At 44.5% G+C, this 15,127-nt stretch overlaps 1 protein-coding gene across 13 annotated transcripts in view; it reads right to left on the minus strand.

The window, feature by feature from the left end:
• The window catches only part of TEAD1 (TEA domain transcription factor 1), a 263,630-nt gene that overhangs the window by 32,507 nt on the left and 215,996 nt on the right, over positions 1 to 15,127 (minus strand). For all 13 annotated transcript variants that reach the window (XM_089915149.1, XM_089915139.1, XM_022555758.3 and 10 more), the window contains one exon: positions 7,357 to 7,530. In XM_089915149.1, coding sequence (XP_089771275.1) covers positions 7,357 to 7,530 — 174 coding nt within the window. The remainder of the gene's footprint in view (positions 1 to 7,356; positions 7,531 to 15,127) is intronic.

Raw genomic sequence — 15,127 nt, forward strand, 5'->3', positions numbered from 1 at the left:
ACCTACTTCCTCCTAGCTTTGGGGATTCTGTGATGAATTGCAAGACAGCTGACATTTTATCTTAAACTAGCTGCAGTGTCTGCCATATCACTGGCAACCCACCTGCATGGATCTCAATACTGAAATGAAGCACAGCTCTGTCCACTTGTGGGTGTACATCTTCCTTTCTTAGAGCCCACAAAGCATCTGACCGTTGTTTTATAAGGAAAATAGAAGCATGGTTTTCTGCCAGTGCAAAATGTTCACTTAGTACAAATCCGGTCCCACACTCTTCCTCAACAATAATAACAATTTCAGTGTTGCATCAAACTATAATTTTTCTGAGACATTTAAATTAGGGATTCAAATTTAAGCTACTAAGTATAGTAGTATACACTATTAGTGCAAGTAATTCAACTAAGGTGACAAGGAGGTGGTGAGATGCCTTTTACACTGCCTAGGGTTGCAAAGGGCAAGTAATAATAACCACATCATGACTTACCCCTCTGTGTAGGGGTGGGCACGGTGCTTATGATGGCCACCGTAAGAAGCATCCCACTTCTATGACTGTTGACATGGGAAGTATATGTCTTAGAATCGAGGGAACACAGTATGTTTAACCTTATTAATAGTTGTTTCTATAGAGAGTGAGGAAGGATTAAAGACTTTGAGTGGAAAGAAAAAATAGCTGCAGATGTAGAGGAAGCCAAAAACCAAAGTGACAACAGAAAGTTGTTTTCTTTTAAATTACGCCACACGAGGCTGATGATGCCTGGTACGCTCACTATTAACGGCTTGACAACTTTCGAAAGCAACTTGGTTCTTTACACACAGACACAAACTCACACATACCTACACACACACACACACACACCCCCTAATCAGTGTCTAATAAGAATGGTTAAATTATGATACACTCAGTAGAGAGGATATTATGTAGTCGTTAATAATGGTATTAGGGATCTAATGACATCTAGCTACAGGGAAGGGTGCTAGATAAGGAAGAAAAGCAGGATGCCAGATTTAACGCACTCCTTGGTTGAAACTACATAAACATGTATCACATTAAGCTATATTCATGGTGCATTTAGGAATGAATTAAGAATTATAGATTTCGAAAACTGCCTAGAAGATTATGATGTTGGCTTCGTAAACATGTGAACACGATGGTGCTGCCCCCCGCACAGGCAGCTACCAGGGTTGCACTGATCGCTCTGCTAAAACTGAGGATTCAATTTGAACTTCCTGGTAACACTCACCTTGGTGCCCAGGTAAACAGACACCTGAGCGCCCCATACTGACATGCCTTCACAAAGAAACTACACTGCTTCACTTCAGGTACCCGCACTGGCTTCCACGCACAGACGTCGTGGAAAGCACGTGGATTCCCGAGTCCAGCAGATCTGGCATCAATTAGCCATGTGACTTTGCAGAAATCACTCTGCCTCTCCATGACTCAGTTTCTTTATGTGTAAAGTGGGAATAATCACATGTACCTCACAGGGTTTAAATAATACCAAGTACATGCTTATGCCTAGTCCAGGGACTGGCTCAAAGGAGGAACTCATTAACAGCCACGGTCACACACTGCTGAAAAAGAGAGGAGCCCCCTCCCTCCTGCTCCAGCAAATTCACTTTCCACTCTTTGTAATGAGATGTGGAGTAGAATTAAAATACACGGGAGTGAATAAAAAGTAGGCAAGAAGGAAGAGGAAGGAAATAAACAGGAGACTGTCATAAAAGGAAGAAGTTAAAGAACAAAAATTAAAAAGGCAAAATGTGGAGAAAGTTGCTTAACAGTAAAAAGAATCCTATTACTCTCTTGGCTCAAAATTTGTTGAAGCCACTGACAGCTCCCTATGACTGATACAAATGAACCCCCCTGATTCCTCTCTTTCCTCATTTTCCACCCACCTGTGCTTCCTATATAAGTGAGGGCCCAGCTGCAAAACACCTTGATGCACCTGAACACACCTTAACTAGCCTTACATGTCCCTTGTTTTGGTGCTTCCCACTGGTCCCTTACCTGCCACACTCACTGCCATCTCTCCCTATCCTAATACTCGCAGACGTAACGGTCAAAGGAGGAGGTGGCCCCTAACATCTCCCCGCTGGGACTGTAAAGTGGTACAACCATCTCAGAAAACAGCTGGGCAGTTTCTTAAGCTAAACACGGAGTTACCGTAAGACCCAGCAACTCCACTCCTGCATAACCAGCTGCCCAAGAAAAACGAAACCATACGTCCACACACAGACTTGTCCACAAAGATCTCATAGCAGAATTATTTATAAAAGCCTAAAGTGGAAACAATCCACAAGTCTATCAACTAGTGCATGGATAAGTAAAATGCAGTCTATCCATACAGTGGGATAGTATTTAGCAACAGAAAGCAGCAAATTACTGACTCAGGCTACGAAAACATCATAAGTGAGAGAAGCCAGATGCCAACAACCACACATTGAATGATTCCATTTACATGAAATGTCCAGAAAAGGCAAATCTGTACAGGCAGAAAGTGGATTAGTAGCTGCCTGGGCCTGGAAGTGGGAATAAAGACTGACTGCAAATGGGCACTGGGCATCTTTTTTTTTTGCGGTACGCGGGCCTCTCACTGTTGTGGCCTCTCCCGCTGTGGAGCACAGGCTCCGGACACACAGGCTCAGTGGCCATGGCTCACGGGCCCAGCCGCTCCACAGCATGTGGGATCCTCCCAGACCGGGGCATGAACCTGTATCCCCTGCATCGGCAGGCGGACTCTCAACCACTGCGCCACCAGGGAAGCCCTGGGCATCTTTTTGAAATGATAAAAATATTCTAAAATTTAAGAGTGGTGAAGACCACAAAACTCTGCAAATTTTTCTAAATATCATTGACTTGTACACAAAAAATGAGTAAAATTTTATGGTATGTAAATGATACCTCAATAAGGTTCTTAAGAAAAAAAAAAAGGTCTCCCCAGATGCACAGCCATTCACAGAGGCCCTTGGGTGTCCCATACCATTAAGGCTCACAGGGTGGAGGGGCACCCACAACACTGGCATCTGTGGCTCTGCCATTCACTTGTGTTTTGGGGCCTGAGTCCTGGGGGGCCAGTCAGACTCTTCCACCCTGAAGCCAGTGGAGTGACCACTACATGACTCACTGCCATCCCATTTACCTCAGTGTCCCCTGGCAAAGAGCTGGGGTCACAGCTTGGGCGTAAGTGCGGGTACCTCAGGTGGACTCAGTATTTCTCCCACAGCAAACTCCTAAGCTGATCTAGCCTGAATGAGCCCAGAATGGACATGGAGCAAACATTATGAACAAACTAAGAGTCAGCCTGATGGTGACAACCTGGAGACTGCAGGCACTTTGAGAAAAAGGAAAAAGGGAGGAGAAGAAAGGAGACGTGAGGATAGGACCTCTGTTGAAATGCACTGAATTCACACAAAAATGAAAATCTGTGAAGCAAATTGCTAATACGAAAGAAATTTCAAAAGGAAGATTAGGCCTACTTAAGAAACACCCACTGACATTCAAGGATAGAGTCTAAGTGTAATTCATGCTTTCTCAGTCATTAGAGGAAGGCAATGAGATTTCAAGCTGCAGCAAATTGTAAACCTAATTCAAACTGCCTTTCCTCATTTATTCTAACATAGTCAGGACTGAATTTCTTCATAACGGTTAAGTACTGCTAACAATTATACTGAAGGAGTGATGTCTTCCATCATATTCATAGAAGAGCTCAATTTTAATTCTGCAAATCTTAATCTAATAAACTAACACCTAATCTCAGAGTAATTGTTTCTGCATTCGCAAATCTCACACTAGCCACCACACTCTAAACGTCTGCAAATCTAGACCATTATTTGGGGATTCATGGCTGAAGGGTCCCATCACTGAAAGCATTTATTAAAATCATCCCCTGTGTAAAATGGAAAATTTTGGAAGCAAAAACAAAAACAACTTTCTAATACTTTGCATTCCACTTTATAGTCAAACAATATGCTGACTATAAGAAATCTTGTTATCATTAAAATCCAGTACTATATAGAGGACTTCCCTGGTGGTCCAGTGGTTAAGAATCCACCTTCCAATGCAGGGGACGCAGGTTCGATCCCTGGTCGGGGAACTAAGATCCCACATGCCGCAGGGCTACTGAGCCCACGCGCCACAACGAAGACCCCACGCAGCCAAAAAAAAAAAAAAAGGAAAACAAAAAAACCAATACCGTTTAATTTGAAAGCACTGAAAATGGCTTATTTTTATCTTATCCTACAATTTCTGATTAATTTTAATTCATTTGGGTAGAACAGTCTCTTTTTATATCCTTCACAATAGTGGCTCTCAAACTTTTGATCTTGGGACCCCTTTTCCACTCTTAAGATTTACTGAGGACCTCAAAGAGCTTTTGTTTCTGTAGGTTATAGCTGTCTGTATTTTCCACGTCAGAAATTTAAACTGAGAAAAATTTTAAATATTTATTACCTAATTTAAACATAATATTAAGCTCACTGGATGTTAACATACATCTTTTTTTAATTAGACATACCTATATTTTAAAAAACAATGAAAATTAGTGAGAAGGATAGCACTGTTTTACATTTTGCAAATCTACCTAATGTGTGGCTTAATGAAAAATACCTAGATTCTCATACCTGCTTCTAAATTCAATCTGTCATGATTTGTACTTCAACTTTTGGTTGAAGTACATGAAGAAAACCCAGCCTCACATAAATATGTGGCTGGAAAAGGGAAGAATATTTTAATAGGTTCTTCAGATAATTGTGGCCTTTTTCTTTGACACTACACCCAAAACTTGACAAGCCGTAGTTTTTAAAGGTTAGCAATAGTGTGGAGTCTGAAACCATATCAATGAACTTTTCACACTCTGTTACTTTAAAATCCATTGGTTTATCTTGCACAGAATTAAAAAAATATATATCACATTTGTTAATATGACTGTGAATCCCACAGAAAAGTCTTTTAAGTATTGGGAAGCTGTCAAGTTCACCAAAGTGGATACAAGTTTTCCAAAATTCTTATTTTTACTTGAAAGCTCAAATCTTATCTTTGGCAACAAAAATTATCTGTTGTTTTCCTTGATGTAGCAGGCAGGCTCACTGCATTCATTTTCAGTGTGTACTCTAGGTTCAAGATATAATAAACCTCATAAAGGATATTCTTGGTGTGACTGATTTTTTTTTTTTTAATTTAAACTGTGTGGGCTTCCCTGGTGGCGCAGGGGTTAAGAATCTGCCTACCAATGCAGGGGACACACAGGCTCAATCCCTGGTCCGGGAAGATCCCACATGCTGCAGAGCAACTAAGCCAGTGTGTCACAACTACTGAGCCTGTGCTCTACAGCCTGCGAGCCACAACTACTGAGCCTGTGTGCTGCAACTACTGAAGCCCGCGTGCCTAGAGCCCGTGCTCTGCAACAAGAGAAGCCACTGTAATGAGAAGCCCGCACGCAGCAACAAAGACCCAACACAGCCAAAAATAAATAAATAAAAAATAAATTTATATTAAAAAAAACCCCCAGAAACTGTGCATGCAACCCAGCCCGACTGATCCAGGGCTTCAGCAGTTTTACCCTATTACATTTGAACCATCAATGAGCACATCAGCAGAGTTCAAAAGGAAAATAAGATCTCAGTGTCATAATGAAAATTGTTTTGACCTTGTCAGCCCATTGAAAGGAGACTAAGGAACCCCCCAGGGGTCTGTAGAATACCCTTTGAAAACTGCTGTGTTATCATATAACAACTGACCCCCAACCACCATTCAAGTCAATAGGTGGCAGCCACTAATTTAGAAGAAGGAAGTGCTTTTTCAGGGTGTCCACGTGTATTACTGATCCCGAGAACATTAAATTAAGTAGAAGGCTACTTCCACAATCCAAATTCAATATGGAAGCATGACAAATGAAATCCAGTTACCATGCAAGGATTAAAAAAAAACCTAAACGAATTAAATTTAATATGTAAATTTCCTCCCAAGGAATTTAAAATATGAATTTTTCCTTAGTTCATCTGTTTGTTTCCCCCATTTGTTGAGTTTTTTGTGCCAGGCACTTGCTTAGCTTCGCAAATATGGAGAGCGATTGACAGACCCTGTGGGTGGGGTCCAGGGGACATGAAGCAGCCAGGAAACAGAGCAAAGGCACTTTAGTCAAACGGATCGGATTTCAAGCCCCAGGTCCCCACCCTGGAGCAGCCTGTACTTTGTGATCTCTGGGTCTCTGTTTTCTTAGTTGGATATAAGGCAAATTCCAGGTAACACTGGAAAGACTGGATAAAATGCATGTAAAGCATGAGCGCAGCTCCCGGCCCACAGCAGGCATTCAATCAGTGTAGCCACCATTATGAATAAGGTGCCTGGAAGTAGTCCAGTCCAGAGGAGTGGGACACACATCCAAATAATTATGACACAGCATGGGAACTGAGTAACCACACAACGCGATAGGACTAAAAGAAAAATCAACCATTTGTTTAAGTGAGGAAGGTGCTATGTAATAAAGAAGCCACCACCTCAAAAGAAGGAGGGAAAGGAGGAGAAGTAAAAAGTCCACCCACTCACACACAAAGGCAGGCCATAGGACAGACAGCAAGGGCAACATCCAGAACCAGCTCTTTTAGGGCCTTTAATGCCACGCTAAGAAGCGCAAACATTTGAGCCATTTTCTTTTTATTCTTGTCAAGACTGAGGAGTTATAAATGCTCAGTGCCAGCAGGTGCTCTGCTCTCAGGCCCCCAGTACACACACATTATCCTTACGCTTGCTGTGACCTCCCTGACCCAACAGCAGTCCCCTGGCCCGGGCCTGACTAGTGGAGAAGGGACAGCAAAGCTCTCCTCAGAGGCCAGGGGACAGCAGGAAGCCCCAGCAGCTGGGGGAACGTGCCCTTGGTGTTTTAAGGCACAAATGAGGCACGTAATGGGCAGAGCCATTGTGTATTCTCTCTGACACTTATAAAATCTTGAAGCATGTCTTTAGCTCCACCCAAGCCCCTCCTTTGCCTCAGGTCCTACGCTCCAATGGAATTTATAGGTTGCTTTGCTTAATGGTGTGTGAACAAACAGAAAGAGGGCCTAAGTGTCTCACGTCTGCCATTGTGACCCCAGCCATCTGCAAAGTTTCTTGTCATTGCATGAGAGAGCCCTGAAGCCCAAGCAGCTGCCTGTGTCTCTTTGGCAGGGACAGCAAATGCCACCTGGGTCACCACATGGATGTGCCATAGGCCAGCATGAGGACGGCCCACGGATGTGAGTCTGTGATCCCTTGGCGATCCTGCAAATCAGTGAGTGGGAATCCACAGCCAGTGCTCTGCCCTTAAGTGTGGGATGCGACCATTCAGACAAAATCCACTGAAATCACAGCAAGGTCTTACTCACCCAGAATTTTACGAGGAAGAAGGCATTTTGAGGGCCCTTTCCAAACAGTTCCTTTAAGCCGCCTTTCTTTTCAGGAAATTTGTCATAAATCTGACGAATGTCCACTGATTCGAGCAATGGGTCACTGTAAGAATGGTTGGCATGCCCAATGTGCACGAAGAGGTGTTTGTTGTACTGTAAGAAACCAACAGAAACATTCCCATTACAAACCCTTTGATCAACCTGGGACACATCCATCTTGAGCTGCATAAAGAGTGGTAGTCTCGAAATCCCAGAATTCCGCCTTGAATAGCCTCGCGTCTGTGCCTTCGAAAAGATGAAGATATTAAGAAAAGCCATTAAAGCTAAGGGTTAAAACAATCATTGTCTATTATTACAAGGGCATATATTTTCCCAAGTGCCTAAAACAGTCTTTTTTGTAGACACAGTAGGAAACAACTTAAGTTACCCAACTACCAAACCTAGAAACAATTCCGTTACCCAGTTTTACCTGACTCAACTTAAAATGACAGTGACACCCCCTTTGGAGACCATTATTTACAGTGTAAGTCCAAAAAGCAGTATGGGTGTGGTCAGCCAACGCCATCACCCAGAATACACTTGTCACTCCAGCTCCCCTAGCAACAGCATGAATGCAGTGCTCTGAGCAATGGTACCCACCTACTTCTTCCATCAGGAATAAGAGAGCTGAGTGTCCTTCTCACAAGTCCCCTTAGTAACCAATCTAAAACTTCTGCAAAAGGGCTGGTCAATATGTGACTGTCAGTGCAAAGTTAGAGTCATGGGTATAGATCATGGAGAGGATTCATGGTGCAGGGCTATACGGGACCAGTAAAAAAAAGTCCAGTCACTCATTCACAAAAACAGAAACAAACAAATCAAAACCCTGGCAAGTCATTTAACAAATGGAAATGCTTTCTTCTCCTTGCTTTGGTATAAGATATGGTAACCAGGCCAAAAAGGAGTGTGGCAAACCAGTGGTTCTCACCCAGGATGCAGCAGAATCACCATGGAGCATTTAAAAATCACCAATGCCTGGGTCCCACCCAGGCTAAACTGGCATTTCTGAGAATGAGGTTAGGCATCAGTAATGTTTAATGCTCCCTTGATGAATTCCAATATGCAGCCAAGTTGGAGAACCACTGGCCTCTATACTCCAGCCCCCCCATGCCTGCCTCTCCTGCTGGATAGGCAGTAAGACCAGCCTAATGTGACACAAAGGCATCCGGGGTACAGGGGTTCCAGGGAGCTCAGAGCCCAACAGGGTTCACAAGAGAAACCCATGTCAGTATTCGCCCACCAGTCCCTATTCACTTTTCAAGTTTACATTGGCATTTCTCCAACTAGAGTCCTTCCAAGTACTAGTTCCATAGGGAATGGGAAGTCTCAAATAAAAGAAGGCTGCTCCAAGCTGCTCGCCAGCAGTGCTGTGTACTGGCTGAGATGGAATCTGCGCTCAGCCTGCTTCAGCACAAAACTTTGTGCCCACTGCCAATCAGCTATGACACTGGGTAAGTCCCCCCAGCCTCCGACATGGGGACAGTGATGGCACCTACCTCCCAAGGGCGCTATAGGGTTTATTTTTGTTTTTTTTAATCTTTTTGCTTATTTATTTATTTTTTATTTTATTAAAAAAATTTTTTTGGCCGTGTTGGGTCTTCGTTGCTGTGTGCGGGCTTTCTCTAGTTGGCGGCGAGCGGGGCCACCTCTTCGTTGCGGTGCACAGGCTTCTCACTGCGGTGGCTTCTCTTGTTGTGGAGCACAGGCTTTAGGCGCAGGCTTCAGTAGTTGTGGCACACAGCCTCAGTAGTTGTGGCACGCAGGCTCAGTAGTTGTGGTACACGGGCTTAGTTGCTCCGCAGCATGTGGGATCTTCCCAGACTAGGGGTTAAACCCGTGTCCCCTGCATTGGCAGGCACATTTTTAACCACTGCGCCACCGGGGAAGTCCCAGTGCTATAGGGTTTAAATGATGTACTGCATACTAAGAGCTTACTGGAGCTCCTCCATTCAACAAACAGTAGACACTAAATAAATGTTAGCTACTATTATGTCTCATAAAACCTCTCTCCTTTGAGGTTCATTGAATATAACACATTAAAAGCACTGCGGAAGAGAAACATTGTGTAACTTTCTATAGCCCAAAGTTTCCCAAAGTTGTTTGCTCACAAAACCCTGTAAATATATCCTGAGGAAGTGCTGGTTTACACTCATGACCTGCTACCCACACGCTGTGGATCTCTGGCCACAATGTGGAAGGGCAGGAGGCCCAATACCCCATCTGGTGCCAGCTGTCCACATACAGGGAGTGTGGCCAGGGCCCAGCACCATCTGGGAGAGGGCTAAGCCCCTCTCCTGCTCAACATCAGAGTGCTATCTTTACCAAGGCTTCCAAAACCCTAAAAGGCATCAGGTGAAATGAAAAAGAGGAACGTCAAGCTCTGACATGGACCCAGCCTCTGTTCCAGCTGTCTGGTGGATTTCAGGATGGCCTGAGACCTGGATGCAGCCACGCAGGAAAAGAATATGTTGTGCTGGAAGAAGACTTTTAAAATAAAGTAGAAGCCATTGTCATATTAGGGAAGTGAGGTTATAGGGAGGGGTGAAGTACCTCTGATCTTTTAAAAACTTTCTCAAATGTCATCACATCATCTTTTCAATTATAAGCAAACCAAAGCCCACAGAAATGTATGGGGCACTGCTGCCAAGGCGCTTCCAGTCTCATCAGTCGGTAGGAGGATAAAAAACAACACAGGTGAAGCTGGGAGCACAAACACTAGTGCAAGGCCCTCAGAGATGAGGAGGTGCATGAAGAGGTGATGCCTCGTGCCTGGCCCCTCTGTTGGACCTCTAGTTACCAATACAGGAGCAGAGGGCAAAAGGCGTTGTTCCTTCATTATCCAGACAACTGGCTGTCTCCATGTCCATCACCCAACCCTTAACCAAACCTTGCTTGCAGCAAGCTCCCAGCCCTACCCGGCTTTGAGAGGCACCATTTCTGTCACTTCTTGTGGCATCTGTAGGCAGTGAGTTTACGGGAAAGAATGGAATACAAACCAAGCCTTGGGTAGTATACCTGTGAAAAGAATCAGAGTCTCTCTGCCGAGCACACCTCACTCCCAGCTCTTCTGCCTCGCCAGCTCCCATGGGCCAGGGAATCCGAGCTGGGGTGAAATTAAAACTATTGTAACTCAGGGACCACAGCCTGGACCTCCAGGCGTCAGAGATCAGGAAGGTGAACGACCGGAGGGTAAAATTTACCGTTCTTCAATGGGGACCATGAAAGTACAGCTGAAAATCAAGGTGCTGAGCACAAAGCACTCTGGAGCCAGACAAGAACCTGAAATCTCGGTTTTCTCATATGTACAATGGGGATATATGACTGTCATACAGAACAGGTTGGAAGATTAAAGGAAATAATGCACAGAGGGTGCTCGGCATAGGGCCTAGCATACAAGAAGTGTTCAATAAATCACAGCTGCTAAGATTACTGTTGTTGCAGTGTATTATGTGAGATTAACTAGATCCTGGGGTAGAATCAAAAGAACTTTCCTACTTTAGCTATCCCTCCTGCCTAGCAATGGAAAAATAAACACAAATAAGCCAAGAGCTGGGAGCAAGTTGTGAAGCTGCATGGCTGTTCAGATCCTTGATTACAGCCCGCCCATTACAAGCTGCTCGGGGTGTGGGCCTCTCACCTGTGTCTGCAGAAAGAAAGAGAACTGTGTCCATTCAGTGTTTGTACAATGTGCTTTCTATATATGTGACCTCTATACAATGACCTCAGGGTCACTGCCTCACAATGACACTGTAGGCGGATTTTATTAAAATCATTCTTACAGATGAGGAAATAGAAGCTCAGAGATGAACAGATTTGCCTGAGGTCACACATCCAGGAACAGTCCTGAAGTTAAGAATAAAACTTGGATCTGTCAATGCCACAGCCCATGCATTGGCTGCAAACATCAACCACACTGTCTCCAGAAGAAAATATAAATGCCTAGATCCTTCTAACTCAGATCTACTTTTTCTGAAAGTTGATCTGAGAAAAGAGAAAAAAGCTGAATAACGTTTTCAAAATTCTGAGAAATGAAATTAGAGTTCGGGACAAACATAATTATTCACAGATGCATCAGATAGAGGCTTCAGAGGTTTCTATTTTGAGGAGTTACCTTAGTGCCCAAGTGGCTGAAATGAACTGAGCATGGGCAGGCTGTCTTTGCCAAAGGAAATCGGGCGCTGCCTCCCCAAGGCTGGTGACTTGAAACCAAACCCTGACTGTTGGCATCTGAGTGGCTTTATTCCTGCCAAGAGGTGACTTTGTTTCTAAGAATACAAAGGGCTAAAGAAGGCATCCTGGAGGCCACAGCAGTGGGACAAACAGACCTCCCTCTCTCCTTAATTCAACCTGGCTAGGTGAGGAATCCCTCTGCACCCAAATCTAGAAGGCTGAAAAGAAGACGTCTACCTGATATGTTTGGGTTCAAGTTTTAATGAAATTAAAACCCTAAAAACTATTTGGTGAGGCTCTACTTCCCATCCTGCCAGATCTCCTTATAAGAGAAGACTAGGGTGGATACCTCACTTCCCTTCCTCCTTCCCCAATAAATCCCATTTTCTTTCCAGCAGTGGTGGTTTCCCCAAAACTAAAGGTGAAACACAAAACCAAAACAGGGCAGTTCTATTCTATACGGCAGAAAACAAATATTTACAAAAACAACAAAAATAACAACAACCAACAATCCCAAGTATGTGGGGAATGTACAAGCAGAAATGGGGTGAATGTCAATGTGTCACATCTACCAAAGCCTAAGCCTAAATTTCCTTGATATTGAAAAGAGAGGTTAACGCTGGCTTGTTCAATTACAAGAAAGTCTCCTAGGCACTCAGTAGATACGCTGATTATCAACATATCAATGACAACAACAGAAAAGGTGCTCACTCTGCATATTTCTTTTGTGGATTTCCATGGAACAAATCAGCACACCTAAGGTCCATTATATACCAGGCACTGGGATGGGCACAGGGAATCCATGAGCTAATAGTACAAAGCCCCTCCCTTCAAAGAACCTACAGAGTGAATGTATGGAGCCAGCTTATTGCCTCTGTAGTCAGAACCATCGGCTGCCCATTAAATACATGTTCTCAAAGATTCTCATAGAGAAGACTGGGATTTAGGACAGTCAACATCCCCTCCCCTGTACATCCCATGACTTAAATCAGCATTTACCTACTCTGTTCATACAGATAGCAGTATTCTCCAGCACTAAACATACAGTGTGATTCATTAGCAAGGAGAACGTATGTGGAATTTATCTTGAAAATGTGAATGAAGCTTCACAAGCCTAAGGTGCTAACCATGGTGAAAACCAAGTTAGCCATCACATGTGAGAATAGAACACACTCTCAGATTTGTAAGGTTTCAGAAAACCGACCTTCCTTGCAACTATGAGGTAGCAATAGGAGGATATGTTCTTTTGAAATGAGGGAGTAAATCAAAAAAGCAGGAGATGGGCTTCCCTGGTGGCACAGTGGTTGAGAGTCTACCTGCCGATGCAGGGGACACGGGTTCGTGCCCCGGTCCAGGAAGATCCCACGTGCCATGGAGCGGCTGGGCCCGTGAGCCATGGCTGCTGAGCCTGTGCGTCCGGAGCCTGTGCTCCACAACGGGAGAGGCCACAGCAGTGAGAGGCCTGCGAACCGCAAAAAAAAAAAAAAAAGAGGGAGATGAGGCCAGAACCCAGAAGAGAGGTGAAAGGAACACACTGGCCCGCAGCTGGGCTGCTGACCTGGACAGCAGCCAGTCCAGAGGGGACGAGAAGCTGGAGGGCTCCTAAAGGGACTAGAGAGATTCCCTGACTTAGCTGATCGTCTGGAGAAGAGTTTGAGAATTCTGTTAGAAATGCGGAGGATGAATTTGTGTAGGTATATAAAAACGGAACAAATAAAAAGGCAGTGACAAACCTTAGAAAAAACAAGTTTTACAATCAAGAAAATGGTTCTAACCCATTATACGTTAACCATGCTGTGTACAAAATTTGCACAGGTTTGTAATATAAACACTGAGTGTTAATTAAACCAAAAATTGTGATGTAACCATATGGGGGGGGTGAGGATGTGCTAAGTTCAGAGAGCTAAGTCCTGGTCTTCCACAGTAAGAAGTCAGAGATAATGTCTGCAGATCGATGGACTGAGATACAGAGTAGAAGCATGTTGTTTAGAAATACGGAGATACTATACAAAGCAAGGAATAAAAGGCGGCAGCAGCTGTTCCTAAGGAGCAGGACTGGGGGGTGGGAGACAGGGCAAGGGGGCAGGCGATGGCTGCTCTGCCTTATAGGCCATGCATGGGGTGTGATCTGGCTTATACACGAAGCACATCTATTACTTTATTAAATTAAATAAACAGCCAATCCAAAACTATCTTGAAACATCATGGAGTTTTGTGAGGAAAGAACTATAAAGGGAAACAAAAACACAAAGAGTCATGCTTCAGGATGTTCATTCCAGTTGGCCGCAAGTTCCCTGGACCTGAAAGGAGCTTGGTCAGATCATAGAGCCTTCCTAGGCTCAAATACTCAGGATGACTGAGCAGGAGCTTGGACCCTGTCTGCCTGCAGGGTTCACCAGAAAGACTGATGTTGCACCGGCACAATCCTACCTGGATTGAGATGTCCCGCGGCTCAGCAGCCCCTGACACAATCTTAATACACAGATTTCTATTCTGGCTTGGGGAAATGCTCATTTTCTCTTTTTATTGCTAGAACCTCTCCAGTTATTCTTCACAGCAGTTGTAAACAGTGATAAAGGTAAATGTAATCCTAAAATCTCCCCAAAGTGACTTGTGAAGGGTAATTTAGCTACCCTGGGGGATTAACAAAGGACTTTCCCCCTCCTCCAAAGCTGTTCTGCGAGGTCGCTTTCCTTCCTGGTCTCTGGCTCTCCCTCTCTCTCTGCTGCTTAGGGAGGCTGCAGGGGAGGAGGGCTGAGCACCAGACTCGGGAGTCAGACAGGGTCTGGGTCTGAGTCCTGGCGCCGGCGCCGCTTCCTAGCTGAGTCGTCTGGGAGGGGCGCTTTCAGCCCTCTCCACATCGGTAATGCAGGGATAATAACAGTACCTACCTCGAAGGAGCGTCACGATGCTTAAAGGAGAATCCACAATGCTGTACCAAGCACGTAATTTGTTATTATTATCATTGCTATTATTATTTTCCCCAATAATCATGATGTTTCTGTACTTCGGGTGAGATTACTTGAAATTATGGCTGTTCCTCTGACAGCAACGAAATGGAAATACTAAAAATTTAAAGCAGGTATTGAGAGGAAAGTTTCAGACACATTGGTGATTTCTACTGTCCCGACACTGCCATTATGTACTGTACTGTAGGGCAGCTGAGGTAGGGGTGATGTGTACGCGAGGCCTTGAGGAATCCGGCCCCTGAACTACCCCCAAGGTGTGTCCGTGAAGAATGCAAAGTCTGTCCTCGCAAGTGGGGCTAGGGCAGCCTGGGCAGTTGCCCATTACTGCAGATGAGACAAACCAGAACAAGCAACTCCCAAAGTGGCCACTGGGGTTTAATTTTCTTTTCTCTTTTTTGAAAGGGCTGCTAATACGTTCTAGTCCAGAGCCCTCTGATGAGGCAGTTCACTTTTTATGCAAAAGGAAAGGGAAAGCCCTAAGAATCTGCTGGTCCTTGGCATCTGAGAGGCTCCCTTGGACACACCCCAACGCTGCACTACACTGTCTGACCTGAAGATGGCGGTCTTTCCCT

This window comes from Delphinapterus leucas, chromosome 7 (genome assembly GCF_059928025.1).
Source record: "Delphinapterus leucas isolate spDelLeu-1000000601 "Yukka" chromosome 7, BTC_Dleu_Yukka2, whole genome shotgun sequence".
NCBI classification, from domain to species: Eukaryota; Metazoa; Chordata; class Mammalia; order Artiodactyla; family Monodontidae; genus Delphinapterus; species Delphinapterus leucas.